We start from the raw sequence: 24,881 nt of genomic DNA, 5'->3' as shown, positions 1-24,881 counted from the left end.
ATGATATGAATATATAGAGCAAATTATTTAAACCATAAAAACCTGGTTTAAACCAAAGAACCTGGTTTAAACCAAAAAAAAAACCGGTTTTTTAATAAAAACCATGGTTTTTGCCAACCCTGGTAAAAAGTATCCTGCACAAGTGATACGTAATCACAATTTACTCCGGAAGTATGCCTAAAAGAAACAGTTCCCACCGCTGTAACAATCTTACATTTTTCTATTTAAGTTCTAAAGGCTTATGGATTGAGACGCAAGCACCACATATCTACTTCTTACCTTTGTGTAGCGTAGTTAAATTTGTGTTGGATTAGTTTACTTTTGGTAAAAGCAATTAACTTAGTCAACTTAAGTTCCGGAGTACAGTAAAACTTATCAACTTGGCCTGGTTCGTCTTGAACCTGCATTTTCCCAAAAGGCATTCGTTACTTATTACCCTGTAAGTTGGCCACCTATCTTGGAATTTGGCCGCGTTGAAGCAATGTTTAATGATAATGATTAATTTACCTGTGTATCTTGGCCACGCAAAATACAGTTCTGTTATTTTTCTTAACTTTCGTTTCCATACGAGAGGCGGATGTTCTGTATTTCTGACTGGAGACAAAGAAGCATGGATTCCCACAATTCGTTCTTTAAGGTCAATGGCTAGAACACTACCCTAATAAAGGGGTGGTAAAGGAAGACGTGAATAACAAAAAGCACGTATAGAAATTCAGGAAATACAGGGGAAATTCAGGAAATAGTTGTACCTATTTGTTTACCTCGTCTGTTTTGGTAAAACCATTGGCTATATCGGCGCCTTTAGCAATTCCGGAAAATTCTCAATGTTAAAAGTAACCATCTCAATTGTGAACTATTGGCACCTGACGCCTTGTCGAATGGTAGCAGAGCTTTATAGATATGGATTCCCTTAAGATTTTCTCAAAACATCTTTTGCTCCGAGGGAAACACTTCTGGCTCATTTCAATGAATTGCGTACGTATGTTTCTATTTTATGGCAGTGTGTTCAATTCGAATAATTCAGTGTACCAGACTAGTTTTCAGAAAGAGAAAGATATGTACACTCATGTCCAAAATTATTGTCGCATGTCTATAGATATGTTGTTGTAGGAATATAATTTAATAACAAATTCGCCCGGTATTTCTTAGAATGTTAATATGTGTATAATTGGCAAAGACATGTATGTGGCAAATTTAATGTCAAAAGAGCAGTAAATAAGAACAATAAAAGGAAAATAGAACTTTCTTGTCGATTTAGCAATATTTTCTTTTACTCACTCTAATTTTGGTATTTATAATTATTTTTCTATGAAATTTACCACAAATATACATTTCCCGATTATACACATAGTATCAGTATTAAAAGTGCCCTGCAAAATCATCATCAAATTAGATTGCCACAACAAGACAGTTATAGATATGCGACAATCATTTTGGACATGAGTGTACATATATTAAAAATATTGTACTGTAGTAATTTTTCTAGTACTGTATATTGTTACCATACGATTACTCTATATACATTATTTAAAAGTACCTGTCGTGCCACTGCTTATTAAAATTTTACAATCAAGTAATACTAGACATCCTATTCTAAAAATATTATACACCAATCACACTTATTTTCTTTAAGTTGGCCACGTTTCAATGGAACGGATGGTGGCCAGCACAGACAGGTTTCACTGTATCTTTCTTTTGTGTATTCTGCATCTTTACGCAATTCCGAAATTACTAACGACAGGAATTACTATTGACACGGGCTGGAAACCATGGCTACGGCTTGGATTCAGTAGAGTTGATTGGTGTGTGCAAGTCATCATCAAACATCAACCCTCCGTCGCTTCTATGAGACCTGCACTAAACAAAACCCACCACCTTCGGTAGCTCTCATAATTGAAGATTATAATAGCTTCGGTTTGTTAGGTTTCACTTAGCTTTGTTAACTAGTAACTGTCATCAAGTTACCCGGATAGAACTTTTTGAGGTACTAACATTTTTTTTCTTTCTTCAAAAATACGTTATATACCTATATGTACAAAATAGGTCTACACCACAACTGATTTAATCATACAGTAACTTTGGCTTAAATTATTTCTACTCACTCTTAAGTAGCAGCCTTATTATCGAACTACAGAAGAAAAAAATGAAATGAAATCTTTGAGTTTTACGTCCCACGTTTATGCCGGTTAGGCTAAAGGAGACGGTGATGATGAGTGATGAATGAAATGGTGGAATGAAGAAAGTGGGAGGAAACGGGAGAACCCCGAGAAAACCCACGCACACGGTGTTTGTCCACCACAAAGTTCACTTGGCGGGGGCTGGGATGGAACCCGGGACCCCAAGCACCAGAGGTGAACGCTCTACCACTGAGCCACCGCGGCCCCGAACTACAGAAGAAATTGTTCAAGTGCTATATATGGAGCAGAGACTTGGACATTACGGAAGGTAGAGAATAAATATTTAGAGAGCTTCGAAATGTGGTGTTGGAGGAAGATGGAGAAGATAAAATAGACAGAAAGAGTAACAAACGAAGACGTTTAAAAACGGGTAGGAGAGAAGAGAAGAGGAAACTTCTAGCCACCATCCTTCGTAGGAAGGCAAATTGGATTGGACACATCTTGGGAAGAAATTGACTTCTTCATACCGCCATAGAAGGAAAGAGAGGAATAGGAAGAAGAACACAAGCGATCAACGATTTGAAAAATAGAATAAAATATTGGGAGTTAAAAGAGGAAGCTGAAAATCGAGAAACCTACAAGAAACATTTTCAGGCCAAAACTGAAAAATTAAGAAGAAAAAACTCATTAGTTTCAGGACCTGCCAAAAAGCAAATACTTCATAATAATAATAATAATAATAATAATAATAATAATAATAATAATAATAATAATAATAATAATAATAATTGTAGCGTATCCTCTCTAATTACTAACACAGTGAGTTTCCAACACTGACATATCGTGCTGCATGCCTGATTTACCCACTATGGCTGTACTAGACGCCAACAGTTCAACATTAACATTCGCTGTTTTCCTTTCGTTACTCACCATACAATGGTGAGCTCGGTTATCTTTCATGTTACGCAATCCATCCATTATTGATTCGATCACCTGGTTCAGTTAATTCGTTTCTTAAGAACGAATCAGTTCCATCACAGATTTAAGTTGTTTACTGTACGTACGATGATATCGGTTTGTCGTTACTTCAAAGGCTAATGCTCCTTGTTTATCAGAGTTGAAATCATGATTTAAAAAATCTTTTGTTGATAAATTTTATTTAAATATCTTGACATTTTTTAAACGGAACATAATTTAAATGGTATTCCTTTTTAACAGGTTAAATACAGGGGGTTTCCGATTGCTTTTATTATGTGATACTGGAATAAAAACCGAGATTTTCCTGATATTCATTCTTATTTATTTATTTCTGCAAGGTGTTCCTCATACGTGACAATTACTCTATAGCAGTACATTATTGTTTTAACAAAATATAACAGTGGCGGTCGCACTGGTCCTCAGAATTCAATAAACAATAACTGAACGCAAAAAAAGATAATTATGATAATCTTAGGATGTATTTGTTTTTCAGAGTCTTAATCAGTAAAGAACCAAAGTAAAATATGCACGTATCGAGTATCCTGCCATTTTGCAAACAGATGAAAATTTTGCATTGTGTTGCACAGCATGTATATATAGCGGGTACTCTAAATATGGCGGTCACGGACTACAGAACACTATTCTAAAAGTCAAAATAAAGCAGAAAATATATATAATTGTATACTTTTCGGGTCGTCATCTGGAGACGCGAATTGCACTATGTGGCAACATCGCAGATAAAAGAGCATAGAGTAGATCTACCAATTCATTAAATAGTTACATCGATTTTTCCAGATGGCAATTAAATTCGATAGACATTAACACTAGAACCTATCTGGTAGCGTAACAATCGATGTAAGTGCTTGATGGATTTGAAGAACAATGCTAATATTTCCAAATTAATTTGCGACGTTGCCACATAGTCAGTTTCAGATTCCCAACAGCGGCTGAAGGGATGCGCGGAGGGCATTTCGTTATATATAATTTTCGCTTTATTTTTGACCTGTACAATAGTGCTAAGTTGTCTGTGGGCGCTACTTTTAGAACATCTGATATATATATCGGGTGTTCTAAAAATGGCGCCCACGGACCACAGAGCACTATTCTAGAGATTAAAATAAAGCGAAAATGTTCTAGAATGGTTTGACCTCCAGGGCCTCCTTCAGCCGCTATGGGGTATCAAAATTTCACAATGTGGCAACGTCGCAGATTAACTTCGAGCCATTTGCATTACTCTACGAGTACAACAAGCAGCTGAATCGATTGCTACACTAATAAGTGATGCTAATGTCAATCAATATCGAATTTAGCTAAAATGTGGAAAGAATCAATATAATTATTTGATAGATCAGTATATCTAATCTATGGTTCTTTATTTGCGTCGTTGACACATAGGTAATTTGTCTCTCCAGATGAGAACTCGAAAGGTATACAAATATATATACATTTTCTGCTTTATTTTGACTTGCAGAATAATGCTCTGTGGTTCGTGGGTGCGATTTTTAGAACATCCTATATATACTTTTAAGTTTTTTTTATAATTTAAATATAATATTTTCATACTCGTTTCATCATAATTTTGTCACAATGAATATCAGTATCCTTTGCTAATTATTCAAAGTAAACTTGCATATCAGCAGGAATATAACTATTTGATTTCAAATATCCTGCACAGTATGAAAGAAAAAAAAAACAGCATTATATTAAAATCTTCTAGTAGTAAGGTGTTCCTGAACAAGAGTATCTTTTTCCATCAAATACGTTCTTCCTATTTACTGTATCAGCAACTAGTTCAAATGCTCATTCTCAGCACGGGAAGAATAGATTTATAGCAAATATATGGAAGATATGATTCACCCCTTGACACAATATATGTTTGAATCAAAATGTAAAGATATAAACACAACTCAACACAGTGCTACCTTCTAAAAATCCTTTTAAACAGTGCCGCCATTATTGTTTGCAAATATCTATACCCCCTCCCCCTCTGAATACGCAATTAAATCCAAGCGTATAACTAATGATAAATATCTGTTCAATCAAAATCGTTTAAAAATTATTTCTGACGGTCTAACCGTGTACTCACTTTAGACATTTTATCAATACAAAATAGGAAATTATTGTCATATAATAAATTGGCACATAATAATGCATAAGATTTTTTTTTAAATATAAAATTGAAATGATTGAAATCATATTTTCAGTGTACATTTTCGTACACGGAAGGTGAAAAATACTAAATAGAAAGCGATAACATATGGTCACGGTTAGTTGTGTAAATAGAGAAACAAACTTCCCCATCAAAAGCAACAACAGCCAGTTGACCTCTACGTAAGCTTCTCGGCCCGTTGCTTTTACCAAACATAAACACACACACTGCTGACGTGATATAGAAAGTAAATGCATGGACTTCCCAGAAGAAATGTAGCAGCAATAGAAATACTTATTGAAAAACAATTTTTTGGATTTTTCTGCATGTTACATCAGAAGGTTGAATAATATAAAAAGTACAGGCAAGAGACATGGATCATCACAGTTCACCTCTCCGTCGAATTATACGTTCTGAGTAAAACCTTCAGTAACCGCCATGGAGTTTGGGACGCTTGCTTTGTAAGTACCTTTTCTTTTCCTATGATATCCCTTCTCCACTTTGGGGAGGAGTTTCAGTAAAACTCTGCCATCTGGCATGTATGGGTAAAAAAGTCATTCATCATTGTGGGTACAAGTCTCCTGGTGACACGCAACCCACTGTTCAGTTCAGTTTCAAAGATTTTATTTTCATTTTTGTACGATTCAGTCATAATAAATTGTATTTTAAATGGGGCCTCTTGTTCTCATTTCAATCCCTGATATTTAACAACACTCAGAAATTTAAGTTGGTTTAAATTGCACTGCATGGCCTGAATTTAAAGAATTCAGTTTACCTATATATTATTTACAAAGTATTGCTTCTTTAGAGGCAGAATTTTCAAAAAACGTCAAAAATATCTCAATTTCTTTTGATTACGGATTTTATATGCAGAGTTCCATCTGCCTAAGTGGAAAGGCTCGAGAGATACACATCTTTACCATGAATTTTGAACCGCTCTCCTTCAGGACACACATTTTGGTAAAAGTGACATAAAAATTCGGCTCGAGTGAAGCGCTAACTATGCTCAACGGTTCATCCATTTCCGCGTGATGATGAGCGGACAACGATGATGATATATACCGAAAATACACGGAACTCCTCCTCCTCCTAGAAGCGAAATTTTCCAAACAGCTAACAACTTATAATAAAGAGGAGTCATTCCACATTAGTTCAACCAAGGCTTTTATAAAATTTACATACTTGTACTCAGCATGAAAAGTTTTATAACACTACTAAATTTCATTCAAATCTGAGACAGCGCGTTAAATTTCCCCAAAATTTTGGTTGAATTGACATGGAATGACCTAGAGGTCACATAGGGGCGAGAGTTTCATCTGAGCATGACGGACTCGTGAAATATTCTAATTTTGTAATTCAGTTTAAATACTTTTTCCCACCCTCTTTAGGATACGCACTTTAATAGCAGTGATTATAAAAATTGGCTCGATCCAAGTGTTATATTCTAAACTTAATTTCGAACGATTCAGCCCATTCGTTGTGATGGCGAAACAGACAACATCGATTTCGAGAGGAAAAAATACAAACTTACCCCTTCCACTCTTAGGAGCGGAATATTTGAAAATGACGAGATTCATACCCAACTATTATAATTATATGTAAATAAAGTTTCATTTACCTAACTTGAGAGACTCCCTGAGACACTACCGGTATTTTCAACATAAATATTGATCCTGCTTTACTCCCCCACGTAGGATATGCATTTTGATCAAATTAACCCTAGTTACACCAGGGGGGGGGGGGGAAGCCTCTGAGGCCCACATCGCTTGCTTTTTAATGTAACCAAAAATACCTTGGTGTTTCTAGGGTTAACATGAGAAAAATCCAGTTTAGGATAGGTACTAACCATGTTCAAAAATTCATTTCAATAGTTCATTCTATTAAATATATGTGTAAACATTCCAGTCACGTTAAAATGGATGTGATATTTATTACGATGATATGTACTATTCAGAACTAAACATTCTGAGTATCGAATGTTAAATGGATTCAAGCTCTCTCCTCAAGTCAAGCCTCCGTCTCAAGAGTAAATCATTACATTGTCAAAATTCTTGGCCCATTAACAGTAATTCAAGAATTGATAAACTTTGTTGAACTTTATTAAGATCTGAGTTAGAATTACGTTCGATTCATGTCTCAGAACGACCAGTAATATCGCATTTTATTTATTTTAAGCAAAAGCAGGGTTGGCTGGTTTAAACCAAGGTTTAAACCAGCTGGTTTTTTCAAAAAAAAACAACTGGTTTAAACCAAAAAACAAACAAAAAAAAAAAAATGTTCGTAAAAGTGTAAGTGTTTGTAAAATCTTGATGAACACACATTTGTGGGTTATCACGTTTCACTCCCGTATATTATTCGTATTATATTCAGACCTAAATTCCCCATTCATTACTCAAAAAGATTATACTACGAAAGCAACTTTTTTTTACAAGTTTATAAATGTTTATTTTGTGATTTTTTTGTAGTTATTATTATTGTTATGTAATAGCAATCGAAGAAAAATTCTAAATATCGTTTCGTTTCAATGTTTACTATTGATAAAATACATCGAAAATGCCGTACTTTATGTGTGTGTGGGGGGGGGGGGGGAGGGTCATACAGACCCCACGAGAGGCATTTAGTGAAATAAGTATCTTTGGTATCTATTTATGTATAAATGAGTTTGAGCCAAAGTGGACTCAAATAATTCGTATCTTTATTCACTTTTCTTATTGATATGCAGATTAAGTCGGTGTATTTCTTTAATTTGGACCAATAAAAGTCGTTGTTAACTAACTTGAACTAAATTAGTTCTTCTGTACTCCGTAGTACTTTGAAATTGTTCATATGTAATTCTGTGTAATGGTTTCACTTGTGCAACTGTTTATCTTTTTGTCCTTCTGAAATGACCCTTGACAGTTATATTAAGAAGCATGTAAAGATCAGTACAACGTATTTTTTAATCAGGATTCCTTCGTGAGTAAGTCGGCAGACGTATCGCATTTGTGGCCAATTAGTCCTGGTTCTGAGTTCAAATCGAGGACAATTTCTCTCGGATGTAACTCGAGAAGCGGTTTTTATTCCGCTTTAAGCTTATGTGACCTCTTCCAGCATAACCCGGTTGTTGCATAATAACATCAAGGCGAAACAAACTTATTTCTGTCCATATATGATATGAATATATAGAGCAAATCATTTAAACCATAAAAACCTGGTTTAAACCAAAAAAACCGGTTTTTTTTTAATAAAAACCATGGTTTTTGCCAACCCTGAGCAAAAGTAATTTAAATTATCATAGTTCAATTTAAATCAATCAACCCTGTAAGACGTTTATTGTGCCTATTCACCGCCAAGGCTACACGAAACGTTAATCTACAATTTAAAATAGAATTCGTCCGAACCAAAGTAATACGTTGAAATCTCAAATGCTCCCTCATCGGAAATCGAACCCGGGACCATGTGCATCAAAAGCACAGACCGGCTACTAGACCATCACTATGAACGAGAATACTGTTTAATGAGCACACCCTTTCTGGAAATTTGAGTTCGTAGATTTTTGTTTGATTTATTTAGGACTGCCCGTAGAAAGGAAGCTGGCAGTCCCAAATTTGAGATGTTCAAAGAGGCAATATTGAAAATAATTATAAAAAGAATTACAGCAAGGTGTAGTATAATTTTTAATCAAATTGATTTCTGAGAAGGCACTTCTTCGAACTTTGGAGGAACTATTCCGAAGAATCAGTTTCGTAGGAATCGATTCACTGAATAAATTGCCTAAGGCAAAGACTTGAAAAGTATCCACCAGTAGCACTAACAACGGTCCTACTCTCAACTCGCAGGAATAGTGGCATCAGCAAATGTTAAGGAAAAAAAATCCTTTATACGCAATTACACCTTAGCTAACGTGCCCGTTCATGTACGTTAGTTTATGGATGACACCCCCCCAAAAGGGTTCTGTTGCTTTAACCTGACCTGACGTGAATTAGATGCAGCACTAGCATCTAAGCGACCACCTGAAACAATTTGGTGGGTGCCTTTCGCACAGCTCCACCCTTCATGTTTTGTCTGTAAACATACAAGAACGTTATTTTTTCGGAAACACTTCTAAATCAGTCCTACTTTTGGCGTCTGCGTAAGAATACCAATTGGAGCGTGTAATGTAAACTTTTTGTTAATTTTCGCAGGCAGTCCTCCAAAATTACAAAAATTACGGGGAAATTGAAAGAATTATACAAAATTTAAGCATCAGGCAAACAAAAAACGTAATGAAGGCAATCACTATACGGTCAGTAGTTGCAGAGAAAAATGAAGTTTATTTGTGGACTATACGAATTTGAGTAGTGAGACCCTATTAAGTAAATGACAATAGTGCATAATGTGATAGTGTTTCAAACCCACTGTTTCACTCAAGTAAGAAGTGCCTGATGCAATAGGGAAGAGAAATGTATCAATTGATTCCTGCAACTCCATAGCGCCCGGAAACATATCGCTACCTTCGCAGCTTCAATGCACCTAGCTGGTTCGATTACTCCAAAAGTTGGTTACACTGTGCAGTGGTTTGCAATAATGGCGACTACAAGGCGACGAGTGAACTAGTTTCTTCGTTATTTCTGAACAAGAAAAAGTTTGCAACAATGAACAGTTGAATATTGCTTTTACGCACAGAATTACAACTGAAGTACGGAAATAAAATGTATAATCATAAGTAGTGAAATAACGTATAAAACAGCTTTATGCTCCCCCGATCAGGGCTATTGTAGTAAAAAATTATGGGTTAGCTGTCGCAGTTGGTGGCCCCGAAATACAAAATTTAGGGAGAAATGAACAGAATGAGACGAAATGTCAGCATGAGTAAGAAAAAAAGTAATCTTATTAGCGTGGGTTCAGCAATAAGCGAGAAAGCCGAAGTTAAATTCTGGACTATATGAGTTCGCGGAATGATGCGATATGAGGTAAACAGGCAGGAGAGCATAATATGACAGTGTTTCAAATCCACTATGTTATTAACTAAGGTAGGACGTGTATGCTGCTGTAATGAAAGGGAGTACGTAAATGTAGAGCGGAAACTAACAAGAGGTGATTTGCATCTGGGCTAAATGTAGTGAAATGGGGCGAAAAGTTGGATGATATCCCATGTTATGAGGGTATAAACGTTGAAAGTACAGCAACAACTTTTGTACTTCATTTACCATTAGCATTAAAGAAAAAATATCGGGATGTTACACAGTAAATGTATAATAAGGTAGAATTAGGAAACGGAAAGTGTGCTCTGTACTACATAATACCTAATAACAAGGTCATAATGAAAGGAAGTGCTATGGGATGGCAGTGTGCAAACTGATAATGTAAATGTCGCAAAGCGTTACGATACACAATCGATATGTTTTATGTCGTATGAAATGTCTTTCCACAATCCTCATTTATGAGTATACCACCGTCGCAGACGTGCCTTCTCCCTACGGACGCACCCTCTAGGGCCCTCCCGCTGCGCTTCTGTTCTGCCTTGGTTAGCTATCTGCTTTCTAGTGCCCGCCTAGCACAAGTTGGTTTGTGCTTAATGCCCTGTAGTTCTTACGCCATACATCCACCCACTGTATTTATACTCAACCCTCCTGAAGTCAATATGCACCTATTAATGAAGCTCCTTTAAGAAAGACATGTGATACTGAAAGAAGTATTTTCGTATGCGTTTTGTAACTTTTAGTGTCTAGCAACATGTCTTTGATAGGGAACTGCACGGGAAGATTCTATAACACAGGTCCCCCATGTAGGTTAGTAGCTAGGTTGGTTCCTTTCTGTACCAAAGTTTAATATTTAAATCACATAGTATTGCCAAGCGAGCGTGAGCGAGTGAAGGCGGGTTAGAGCCCCGCAAGGCACGTTGTTTTGTCTTTATTGCAACTATACGGGAAGGGGGGGGGGGGGCTGTGTTCTAGAACCTTACCGAACTGCACCCATAAACGTCCCTGAAACAGTTTATATACGTAACACTTAGTAATTTCTGATTTATTCGAAGTTTGCAACACTTAACAGTTCAAGGGTACTAATTGTGCGTATTAATACTATGTGGATGCATAGGGATGAAGAAAAGACCAATGCAATAAACAGTAAATAGGGAAGGCCTTAAATGAAACAGGGGAAATTGTAGGTTAGGTATAACAAAGTAAATATAGAAAAGTAGTAACAACAGGTCGATACGTGTCTCACCAGGGGCTGCCGTCTGCGGCAGTTTAGCCAAACTCATTAAGCATGGAAGTACATAAATTGAATACAGAAGAACGTACAGCCCTATTTTATGTGTAGATATTTAATTGATAAGATATTTACTTCTGTCACCACGAGATGAACTCATAGTACCTCATAAAGAGTTTCTTAAGAGAGAAATTGTATTTGTAGGTGCAGATTAACTTTATGTGGGCTTGCGAGTTATGGGTATAAATCTGGCATGTGTAGGAATGCCAAAAAACTACACTGCAGAAGCAGTAACTTTTGCTACGTGGCCACTAAAAGCAAGAAGTCTATCCAACCGAGTCGGCACAGTGGTGAAGGCTCGTGCAATAGAGCATCCGTAGAGACCAGGCACGTCAGTAACAGTGGGTATCCGTATGAACGAGGATACTGGAAATACATTTTATATGGAATAAAAGGTCAATGTTCCGTTAAGGGAGTCCAGTGTCTTTGACACCAATTCTTTCGGCTTAAGTTTAGAGTAGCCTCTTCAGCATGTTGCCCCTTGGACTTTGCAACATACAAAAAACAGTGCTTAAAGTATTAAAAACTGTTACATTTCACTTAACTTCAGTACTCCTTGTGCTTCACAAAAATTTAAAAAGTTTTCTTCATTATTTTTGCGCATCCGTTACACCTGTTCGCCATTTTTACAACTACCATGCTGCTGAAACCTTCCGCAATGCTTCTGCATCCAACAAATAGTACTATCTTCCACATATCTTTTCTCGTATTAAACATAACTCTCCTGCCGAGCTTACATTCTTAAACATCAAATAAAAACTTCAAATTATCATTTTTTACCTCATTTCTTCCATAAATTTTCCTGATTTTTATAAAAAGCGGAGGGGTAACTCTAAACTTAACCCTTTCTTTCTATTGTTTTCCGTTTGATTACATAATATAACGTTATATTAGGTTCTATTAGGCTAGGTTTTGTTACGTTAGGATAAGTCGTCAGGTTAGGTTACCTTAAGGGGGTCCAGTGTAGTTTTGGACCCCCTTAACGGAACATGGACTATATATTGTTTACTATAGGGAGCTGGCTTTAATGCGAGGCTGAGGAATTCAGAGTTGATTGACAGCTGCCCCACCCCGTCACCAAGAAACGGTCCTGGGCAGGGTTGCCAGAGCGTTGTCAAAAAGTTCACCTAATACTCACTTAATTCAAAAAGTTTATGCAATTATGTAATCCCTATCGAAGATCCCTGTATACGTGGACACACGCAAATTATGCTGTGATAACAAATGCTTCAGTTTTTTTTCTCCCTCGCTTTTTCGTCGCACTGCACTATGACCTTCCTTATTACTTCTCTAGCTTCGCTGTGTATAGTTTGCCCTTCTTACGCTGTGAAGCCATTGTCAAATGAATAATAAGCAACAAAACCAAAACAGCACCCAACTAATAACCAACTCACACTAACTCTTCAGAATGACATTCATGTGACAATTTTCTAACCCTGGCAACGCTGACATATAGAAGGAGGGTAAGAGAGTATCGCAAGAGTCAGGTAGAAAATATGTTGACATCCCCCCCTCTACCTCAGCCCCCGCTGGTAAACAAGCTAGCTCCCTATAATACCTCGTGCCGATAACTGGTTAACCTGCGCGTTTCTGTAACAACAGAAGCATTAAAATACTCGTAACCCCCTTCTACCATGGGCACAGAAGTACTAGCTTTAATAAACAAATAACAATGAGCAACAACCTCAAATTAAATTATACTGACTTAAAATGAGCAGAAAACGTTATCTTTTTACATAGTAACCAACTCAGTACATAGGCATGAATGAGGACCCAATTATCCAATTTAGACGAAATATTGAATCTTGTTTTTCTTCTATCTTGTTTTCGGTTATGTAATAATGTCTGGAGATAAAAAAAATATACATTAGTCATAAACTGTTTCAATCTAGCATTACGGTCTTATGCATATTTGTTGTAAACTGATGTGTTTCTTGAGAATTTCGCTATTCAAAGGAGACTATATTTCATTGCCAGATATACATAAATAATAATAATAAAAAAAAACAAACCTTTTTTCGATGATGTTGAACGGGAACCAATACCCAAATCGGGTCTGTGACTGATGCTTTCACTTTCATTGGTTTCATCTTCATCACAATCTTCCCGATTTCGAGATTTCTTCTTCGAAAACTTATAATAGGAATATGGATTATCATCTTCATTGCTTCCCTCCGCCATACTAACACACAAATGACGTATTTACCTTTTCACCTTCATTTGTTCTGTAATTTTGATTATGTTTTGTTAGTATCTTCTCTGGCTTAGTGGTACCAGATTCAATGTTTTCTTTTCTTCAAAACAAATTTCATTTGTATAGGAAGTTTTATAGGCCCATTACGTAACAGTCTTTGCAAAAGCTGCGAATCGCAATACAACATAAAAAGATCATTCGGTAAGGGTTCGGCTCTTGGGTCTAGCCTAGAAGGACCTAAACATTTGGAACGAAACTTGCAGGATGAATAGCCCGTTGGGCAGCAACCAAACCGCGAAAAAATTAAATTTTCCATTTGCAAATACAAAGGCGGGACGGGGTGCAAAACACTAAAAATTGTCCAAATGGCACAAAACTCAAATATTAATCATAGTATCGTACTGAAGACATAAATATTTTTTCTAATTTTTCTACTGCTATTAGAAGGGAGCAGAGGAGGCATATTCCTCCATAAAATCCTATGGTTCGGCTCTTGGGTCTAGCCAAGAAGGAGCTGAGCGATTGGAACAAAACTTGCAGGATTAATAGCAAATTGGGCAGCAACCAAACCGCGAAAAAAAATAAATTTTCCATTTGCAAATACAAAGGGGGGACGGGGAGCAAAGACCTAAAAATTGACCAAATGGCACAAAACTCATAAATATTAATCAGAGTAACGTACTGAAGACAGGAATAATTTTTAAATTTTTTCTACTGCTGTTTGAAGGGCGCAGAGGGGGCATATTCCTTTATAGAATCATATGGTTCGCCTCTTGGGTCTAGCTTAGAAAGAGCTGAGCGATTGGAACGCATCTTGCAGGATTAATAGCCCATTGGGTAACAACAAAACCGCGAAAAAAAATAAATTTTCCATTTGCAAATACAAATGGGGGATGGGGGCAAAGCACAAAAAATTGTCCAAATGACACAAAACTCATAAATGTTAGAGTAACTTACTGAAGACAGAAATAATTTTCAAAATTTTTCTACTGCTTTTTGAAGGGAGCAGACGGGGCATATTCCTCCATAAAATCCTATGGTTCTATTTGCATAATTTTCCATGTGCAAATAAAAAGGAGGTACGGGGGACAAAACTTTAAAAGAATTGACGAAATCGCACTAAACTCATAACTCATACGAGTAACGTACTGAAGAGAGAAATAAACTTTGAAATATTTCCTGTCTTGAATATTGCATTTCCCATTTGCAAATAGAAAGGGGGGACGGGTTGCAAAACCCTTAAAAATTGTCCAAATGGCACAAAACTCATAAATATTAATCAGAGTAACGTACTGAAGACAGAAATAATTTTTCAAATTTTTCTACTGCTATTAGAAGGGAACAGAGGGGGTATATTCCTCCATAGAATCCTATGGTTCGGCTCTTGGGTCTAGTCTAGAAGGGGCTGAGCGATTGGAACGAAACTTGCGGGATTAATAGCCCATTGGGCAATATCCAAACCGCGAAAAATATAAATTTTCCATTTGGAAATACAAAGAGTGTAACTGTACGGTCTAGTTGATCGATTATTAATGAAAAAAATTTTAACTTTTTAAATGAACCTCGCACAATAGCACTCTCAAGAATTTTTCTCTCAGCCAACAAACGAATGTGCATATATGTATGTTCGTCTTGTCTGCGACAGAGATCGCAGAGTTCCTCTCTCCTTCCCAAATAAGGAACTAAAATTCAGCACAAAGAACAATCGTCGTCTCAAAACATTCCTGTCTATGGGCTGTCATAGCTATTTTTAGCTTCTGACATCACCAAACTGCGTAGCAAACCGATTTTTTACCTAGCAACACGACGAGACGGAGAGAAAAGGTGCTTTAGTCTGACTAACACATTCATAGAAGCAACCACGTTGAATTTGGTGCGCAACTGAAATGAAAAAACAATTTGAAATAACGTTTAATTTTTGTTAGTGCAATACATAGCAACTTTAAGTGTCGTAAAATCGAACCAATACAATGATAACGAAGATAAACGATAATTTGAAAATGTTCATTTACAAGTAAATTTAAAAGTCCTTGTAGCGACATGGAGTAGGCAAGCAGCAAAGACCACTTGTTCATCAAAAGAAGATGAGAGGAAACCAACCCGCAACCTTCTGGACAGACCCTCTGGAGCCGCCAATGACAATTCCCCTTCGATTGTCACAGTGAGTAAAGGGTGCTAGTGAATAACAAAAATCAACCATGTGACGAAATATAACGAATAATTCGTGTCAACCGCGACATCCGCGCCTTTTGTATTAAATGGGCCTAAATTATTGGTTATCTAAAGTGAAGTGCTACTGCTTATGTAAAATTTGTTCGTGAAGTTCAAGTGTTAATTAAATCAAAAATCCAAAAGTTGAGTATCCTTTCAAAATAACAATCATGATCTAAATTCATATATGTTAATTTTAAGAAATAACCTAATTCATTTTTCTTTACAGCACGAGTGATTAGCGCCTATGCAACTTAGTAATTTATACATTAATAAATTGCATCAGCGCTAAAGAATACAATTGGAGTTAGCTTTGTGCCGGTTTCCCGAAACGTTCTGACCGAACTCTGAACCTGTTGTCCAGCGGCTATATGGTCAGTTTTAATGGTCGATCCAACCCGCTAGTAAATGCTAAAGAAGACATTCGAACGGTGGAGAATCGAACCTAGACCATGGTAAAAGCGCAAGCCCACTTTGGGACCGTAGGACACGAACCACATACAGTAATAAAAGGGTTTATCTCGATAGGGAGTGAAACGTACATGGATCGAACCCAGTACTGTTATATATGGCTTTCTCTCACGGGAACGTACCAGGACTCGAACCCTAATACTGTAATAAATGGCTTTGCCAAACAGGAAAAGACGAGAATCGAATCCTTTACTGTAATAAATGGCGCCCGATAGCACAGGAACGTTCGGTAAAACCGCATAAAGGCGACGTTAATTGTATTTTCTCGATTAAGGTAAATTGTAGTGCCTCATTAGTGCTATTTAATTTTGTTGTTCTGGCATTAGTAAATTAATCATCATGTCCGTAAATAGAGAAATAATTCCTGTCTTGCATGAAATGCGAAAAAATATGGAAAGAAATAGAGTACTTAATAGTAGAAAGTCAATTCAGATATAGAAAAGAACCTTTTACATTGTTAGAAGTCGAAAATGCCTTAAAGGTAGAACAGGAAGTTTGTGAAATTCGTAAAAGAGCTAAACAGGAAATTGCAAAATCTCTTTTGGAAAGGAACATAGAATATAGGGCTGAAATTGAAGATAAAATTGTTGCTAAAATGCATGAAATACGCAAATCTGATTTCTATCAAAAGGTCAAAGATGAATGTGTTCTTGAATCAGAATTTATTTCCTTGTAAGACATTAAAGGTAAATTGAAAGTTCACTATGAAAATTCACACATTGTACGTACTGCAAAAGAAAGGTTAGCTGAAAGGATATACAAAAGATATTCAAAGCATCACCATGTTAGTTGTAACAAGGATTTCAGTGATAATCAGAAAATGAATTGTAAAGTTGTACCACCGAAACGGGTTAGGTTTGCTGATCCTCTTGAAACTGTAACTTTTGCGCATCCTTTTGTAAAAGTTAATGAGCTAGAAAATATTCAAAATTACGAGAATCGTCAAAAGAAAACAGTACCTTTAGAAATAAAATTTGCTGAAAGTAATTTAGAATTTGTTGAACGTGAGTTTGAAGGTATTTTGTGGGACATTGCCTCCGTAGCTCAGAAAGCATACGCACGAACAGTGAAAAATGAATGTGTTGAAAGTTGTACTATTTTGTCATGTGTTAGGTCTCAGTCACCACCTATCGTTGTAAATCAAGCCACTGTTGAATTTCTTGACAATGAATTTGAACAGGTTGAAGAAATATCTGAGTGTGAATTAAAAGCAGAAAAAGAAATCATTCTTGTTGTTAATCACGTTAACGTTGAACTAGGCCAAGCCAAAGAGTTTGTTTTGTCTTTGTCGAATAGTATTATAGAAGGAAAAAAGAATAACAAGCTTAACCCAGCTGTTTCTTTGCAACCCCCACCAACCATCGAGTTGGCCACGTCTAGCGTAGCTGTGTGTATGAATGAACAGCCAGCTGTTTCCGCTATTGTTTGTTTGTTTTGTAAAGGAACAAAAGGCATTCAGGGATGCAATGCGTGCGTCACTACAGAAAGGTTTACTAGAGTGGTAATAAATTGCGTTGAAACGGGGAATGAGAGTGGCCCATATACGCAGCCTTGTAGTGTATCAAGTTTGTTAGAGGAAGATTGCCTCTATGGCACCTTGCTAACCAATAAATTAGAATGCGTTCCGTTTCACAAAACTTGTTTATTTTTTGTGTCTGTTAGGGTTGTTGAGATTTGTCAAGAGAAGAGTAGTTCTTTAAGCTGTAAGTTGAAAGTTAAAAATATACAGATAGAAGAAATAAATTATGTCACCTTTTGCATAGTCACTTGCACTCAAATTGTGTTTTTAGAAGGTAGTACAAACGGCTTTACGGCAGGTAGGCCTAATGGTAATGAACGTAACTCAGTAACGTGGGAAAACAAATTAAAAACCTGTCAAGAATATTTTAGTAGATTACGAAATGTTGTTTGTCAAAGGGCAAGACAATATAATTTACTGGTTCAATATGGCAATAAGCACCGGCAATATAAAAAGAAAGTATGTAAAGTCAGACGAAAATTAAAAGGAATCAAACGCATGTTGTATTGTTTTTCAAAGCTTTCCAAGTTTGTTCGTAAATGTTTTTTGAGAAATAAACATTACAGTCGCTCCAATGCTCAGACAAATAGTCGTAATTGTAAAGTTGTTTTGTCGCCCCATGGTAATCAATACTCTACGTATATTTTTGAAAGTGACCAAAATTTCAAACCAGATCTTGCTGGTAACTTAGAAAGTAATGATTTAGTGAAGAGGTCAGGTGCTGACCACTCATCACCTACAGATAAAAATCACGAACCTTTCCAGGAAGAATGTGGTAATCGGGTGAATAAATCTTTTACGTCTAAGCGATTTAAAAGAACGTAATAGCAAAATTAAGTGCCAATCATCAATTACTATTAGTGCTGTGTTATCAGCTGATCGTGACGTAATGATAAAGGCCGAACATACAGGTAAATGGAAAAATCTAGTGAAACAAGAAATGCAATTTAGTGTTCTTTCTGAATACCGTAAAATTGGTGCACATCGAAAATTATCACGAAAGAAAAGTAATTGCAACTCAAGCAGTGATAAGTTAATCAATTTCTTGTGCTATGCAACAATCATACATGTTGAGAAACCGATTTTATGTTTTGAGCTACCGCTTTCTAATGTAATCAGGATTGATGAAAATCTTGTATTAGTATATGCATTCACATTATTTGTTTATTGGCAAATGAAACCTTTGAAAATTGATTTCGTGTTGAAAAAGCCTAGGGTAGGTGTAGGATAAACAAAAACTTCGTTAAGCCGGACTGCTTGTACTGTATGAAACCGACACTTGCAATGGTTTTGATATTTTAACAAAAAAAAAAAGAGGAAATCTTCATATTTAGTGAAATGAAATAAATTTAAATTGTGAAGATGTGGAAAATCTATATAGAATATTCCATCACAGTGTTTCAATTTTACAACATTAAAAATGTTTTGAATCACAAATTTAAATATTTTGGTGAGAAATTATTCGGTAATAAACCTAAATAAGCACATTTTAAATTAATGAATTAAATATTTCAATTTTAATTAACAACTATGCGTCAATTAATAGTAACCTATACTTACGATGTGTTATGTTAAGTTAGTCGTTTTAACCAATCAGTATGCCTCTGGGATTAGTAATCAGCTGAGGATACTTGAATTTTGGCGTGGTAAGTTATGGTAGTTACCTGTACCCACCTTCATGGCGCGTTGTTTAGTTGAAAGGAATATACAATGAGACATCCTATTATAAATGAGTACCAAGTAAGTTGTGTACATGCTAATTGTTAGCAATTATTGTTGCTTTCACTTTGTATTGATCTTTTTGTTGAATACGAAAGCATTTCAAGTCTTAACTTGAAAATATGGAAGCAAAGGTCCCTCCAATATTGTGGGTTATTCATATTATGTAATGCCCGGAGTAGGCAATTTTCTTATTAGTCCCCTTTATATTATTTTTAAATTTTACCCAAATATCCTATCTTTTCACTTTGCTTCGGGGATGGAAATAAATGACATTTTAATGTGGGTAGGTATCTTCAAAATTTCGGAGGGCAGACACTTTGAAAAGTGTAATGGTTTGACAAACCATCCACTGCTCAGTCCATTCTTGGTTAATTTTTAACCGGAATGTAATAATTGTAAATATCATGATATTGAGTGTTATTGTAGATTTAGGTCATAATTTTCATACCGTAACCAATATTTCGAAAATACTTATGTGTGCTCGTACTTGAATTTAATTTGTGTGTTATATATTTGGTTTATAGTAGTAATGATAATTGAAATAATACTACTAATAATAATAACAATAAATGAAAACAGATATACAGTTATTGTGTTAGTTTTCAAGAATATTAGAAGTTGTTTTCAATGAAAGTAAATATTGAAAATGAATGCTTTTGATGAGAGTAAGAAAATTAATTCATGTCATATTTAAAAGTACAAGGCACTACATTAGTAAACATTTTAGGTTACAATTATTACTTAATATACTTGTAATATTTTTGTGTTCAATGGTAAACAATGCCAGTAATTAGTTGTTCAATTATTAAATGTGATATTTTGAAAGAAAATAATAATAACTTTGTTTATGTTTTGTTGTGTTTAAAATTATAGCACTTAAGTGTTTTAAAACGACAAATATTGAAATAATAAAAGACATTGATAAACTTTATTTGAATTATGGCCCAACCGTAATCCGAATTCGTTTCGTATGGCCCACGTGTTCGTTACCGTACTTCCGAAAGGACTTTGAAAATTTTTCGTCATATCGTCACAAGAAGATTTAAGTGATGTTAACCCTTTGAAGACCAGTGGAAGAAATTTGGTAACACTAGTGAAGTGATCAGTGTTGCAGGGTTCTGTTTGTTTTTCTGTTACTCTCAAAACAAACGTCCTGTCGAACGCCAATGTAACTGTACGGTCTAATTGATCGATTATTAATGAAAAAAAATCTAACTTTTTAAATGAACCTCGCACAATAGCACTCTCAAGAATTTTTCTCTCAGCCAACAAACGAATGTGCATATATGTATGTGCGTCTTGTCTGCGACAGAGATCGCAGAGTTCCTCTCTCCTTCCCAAATAAGGAACTAAAATTCAGCACAAAGAACAATCGTCGTCTCAAAACATTCCTGTCTATGGGCTGTCATAGCTATTTTTAGCTTCTGACATCACCAAACTGCGTAGCAAACCGATTTTTTACCTAGCAACACGACGAGACGGAGAGAAAAGGTGCTTTAGTCTGACTATCACATTCATAGAAGCAACCACGTTGAATTTGGTGCGCAACTGAAATGAAAAACAATTTGAAATAACGTTTAATTTTTGTTAGTGCAATACATAGCAACTTTAAGTGTCGTAAAATCGAACCAATACAATGATAACGAAGATAAACGATAATTTGAAAATGTCCATTTACAAGTAAATCTAAAAGTCCTTGTAGCGACATGGAGTAGGCAAGCAGCAAAGACCACTTGTTCATCAAAAGAAGATGAGAGGAAACCAACCCGCAACCTTCTGGACAGACCCTCTGGAGCCGCCAATGACAATTCCCCTTCGATTGTCACAGTGAGTAAAGGGTGCTAGTGAATAACAAAAATCAACCATGTGACGAAATATAACGAATAATTCGTGTCAACCGCGACATCCGCGCCTTTTGTATTAAATGGACCTAAATTATTGGTTATCTAAAGTGAAGTGCTACTGCTTATGTAAAATTTGTTCGTGAAGTTCAAGTGTTAATTAAATCAAAAATCCAAAAGTTGAGTATCCTTTCAAAATAACAATCATGATCTAAATTCATATATGTTAATTTTAAGAAATAACCTAATTCATTTTTCTTTACAGCACGAGTGATTAGCGCCTATGCAACTTAGTAATTTATACATTAATAAATTGCATCAGCGCTAAAGAATACAATTGGAGTTAGCTTTGTGCCGGTTTCCCGAAACGTTCTGACCGAACTCTGAACCTGTTGTCCAGCGGCTATATGGTCAGTTTTAATGGTCGATCCAACCCGCTAGTAAATGCTAAAGAAGACATTCGAACGGTGGAGAATCGAACCTAGACCATGGTAAAAGCGCAAGCCCACTTTGGGACCGTAGGACACGAACCACATACAGTAATAAAAGGGTTTATCTCGATAGGGAGTGAGACGTACCTGGATCGAACCCAGTACTGTTATATATGGCTTTCTCTCACGGGAACGTACCAGGACTCGAACCCTAATACTGTAATAAATGGCTTTGCCAAACAGGAAAAGACGAGAATCGAATCCTTTACTGTAATAAGAGGGGACGGGGAGCAAAGCCCTAAAATTGTCCAAATGGCACAAAACTCATAAATATTAATCAGAGTAAGGTACTGAAGACAAAAATAATTTTTAAAATTTCTCTACTGCTATTTGAAGGGAGCAGAGTGGGCATATCTGTTTTCTAACCTTTCTATATGCCGTTTATGTATTGCCTTTGACTATATTTTCCTCAATGTCTTGGCACAAGTTGTTTATCCAGTTTTATCTGGCCTTCTTTACTTCTCGGTTGATGTGATTTCTGCACCTTCTGTATTCCTCTTCTTTGTTTATTATCTTGAACTGTCTTCTTTGCTCCATCATTTGCAATATCTCAGCTGTTATGCAGGGTTTATATTGGGTTCTTGTTTCTCTTCCTATGTGCTCGTCGGCAGCTTTTGTAATCCCTGCTTTCATGGCTTCCCATTTCGAGTCGATGTCAACACCTGCTAAAGCTACCTTTTGCAGATTCCCTTTTCATGTTTTTATCACTTCTTAGGTTGATTGTGTTTAATCTTTTGTTTGGTGCTCCCACTCTTTTCCTCTTTAGTCGGAGTTAGCTCTTCATCAAAACTAAATTATGATCTGAACATTTTATTTAAAGAACTATAATTTAAATACGTTGAACCTCTGTAATTATTAATTTTGTACATTTAAAGAAAAAAGTTTCTTTGGAATTTTATACAAGGTGATTCAGGAGGAAATGTTTATAACCATACAAGTTGATAGGGGATTTGATTCTGAGGAAATGCTCCTATAGATATGTGATTTTTACTCGGTTTAAATTCGACAACTTTAAACTATTTATAGAACATTGTGTAAGGATGTAGTTCATATCATGTGTCAAGAATAATATAGTGGAAAATAAAATGGTATACATTACATTGGAGTAGTTTCTATGACAGGAATAGATGTACTCTTCCCCTATAATACATTCAATTTTCCCTATTTATTATTTCGTGTTATTGGAAGGCTGGTAATACTGTGGCCGACGCAGACGATGACCCTTTTGACCTGTCTCCTTTAGCCCAAAAGACAAAATCGTGGGTCGTTGAATTATTGTAGAAGTAAATAAATACTATGATTTTTTTTGTTTTGTTTTCTGTCTCGGAAGCATTACGTAATCCACACTAGTAAAGGTCTGCTTATCTTCTGAATGCCAAAGGAGAGAAATATCTCATGAATACACAAAACTGGAAATACGGTATAAAATACTTTCTACTATACCTACGAAAGAACAAGCAAGTAAATTCCAAATAATCTTAAGGGACTCTTAACAATCTCAATAATCACACACAAACAAAGAGTTAGTTATACATCATAAGTTAGCAAAATTAATGTACCAAATTATAATTTGAAGGAAAAAAAAAGGAATCTCTCCAGAAATATACAAAAAAAATCTTGTGAACTAACTAAATATAATATTAGAATAAATATGAAGAACTACAGACCAAAATTTACTATAATTAATATTTATGACTTTTGTGCCATTTGGACAATTTTTAGGGTTTTGCAACCCGTCCCCCCTTTGTATTTCAAATGGAAAATTTAATTTTTTCACGGTTTGCTTGCTGCCCAATGGGCTATTCATCCTGCAAGTTTCGTTCCAATCGCTCAGCACCTTCTAGACTAGACCCAAGAGCCGAACCGTAGCATTCTATGAAGAAATATGTCCCCTCTTCTCCCTTCAAATAGCAGTAGAAAAAATTTTAAAATTTATTTCTGTCTTCAGTACTTTACTCTGATTAATATTTATGAGTTTTGTACCATTTGGACAATTTTTTAGGGTTTTGCCCCCCGTTACTCATTTTTATCTGCAAAAGGAAAATTTAATATTTTCGCGGCTTAGATGTTGCACAATGGGCTATTAATCCTGCAAGTTTCGTTCCAATCGCTCAGCTCCTTCTAGACTAGACACAAGAGCCGAACCATAGGATTTTATGGAGGAATACGCCCCTTCTGCTTCCTTCAAATAGCAGTAGAAAAATTTAAAAAAAATATTTTTGTCTTCAGAACGTTACTCTGATTAATATTTATGAGTTTTGTGCCATTTTGACATGTTTTGGGTTTTGCACCCCGTCCCCCCTTTTTATTTGCAAATGAAAAACTTAATTTTTTCGTGGTTTGGATGTTGCCCAATGGGCTATAAGTCCTGCAAGTTTCGTTCCAATCGCTCAGCTCCTTCTAGGCTAGACCCAAGAGCCGAAAAATAGGATTCTATGGAGGAATATGCCCCCTCTGCTGCCTTCAAACAGCAGTAGAAAAATTTAAAAATTGTTCCTGTCTTCAGTACGTTACTCTGATTAATATTTATGAGTTTTGTGCTATTTGGATAATTTTTTAGTGCTTTGCCCCCCGTCCCTCCTTTTTATTTGCAAATGGATTTTTTTTTTTTTTTTTTTTTGCGGTTTGGATGTTGCCCAATGGGCTATTAATCCTGCAAGTTTCGTTCCAATCGCTCAGCTCCTTTTAGGCTAGACCCAAGAGCCGAACCCTTACCGGCTGTAGCTATTGTAACACAGACGGGGCGCGGTAATTTTGGCACCGGAAATTTTGGCACCAGTAGTTTTGACACGGTAATTTTGGCACCGGTAATTTTGGCACCAAGAAACGAAGCAAGCGGAAATTTTGGCACCATTTATAATTGAAGTACAGAAAATGTGAGAAAATACTCTGAATGTAATAGATATTTAAATTCGCATGTTATTAACTAGGACTGTTCCAGCGCGACGAATCAAGCC

At 35.9% G+C, this 24,881-nt stretch overlaps 1 protein-coding gene and 1 long non-coding RNA gene across 2 annotated transcripts in view; one reads left to right on the top strand and one right to left on the bottom strand.

Moving 5' to 3' along the window:
• The window catches only part of l(3)04053 (lethal (3) 04053), a 40,761-nt gene extending 27,072 nt beyond the window's left edge, over window positions 1-13,689 (bottom strand). The window contains exon 1 of the mRNA XM_081745855.1: window positions 13,488-13,689. Within this exon, the coding sequence (XP_081601981.1) occupies window positions 13,488-13,656 (169 nt within the window). The 5' untranslated portion in view covers window positions 13,657-13,689. The remainder of the gene's footprint in view (window positions 1-13,487) is intronic.
• Window positions 1-24,881, top strand: part of LOC145675437 (uncharacterized) — a 103,036-nt gene that overhangs the window by 5,912 nt on the left and 72,243 nt on the right. The window lies entirely within an intron of this gene.

The sequence above is a fragment of the Thermobia domestica genome, chromosome 18, assembly GCF_964235325.1.
Source record: "Thermobia domestica chromosome 18, izTheDome1.hap1.1, whole genome shotgun sequence".
NCBI lineage: Eukaryota > Metazoa > Arthropoda > Insecta > Zygentoma > Lepismatidae > Thermobia > Thermobia domestica.
Note: the sequence above shows the minus strand (reverse complement) of the source record. Positions and strands in the feature narration are given on the sequence as shown.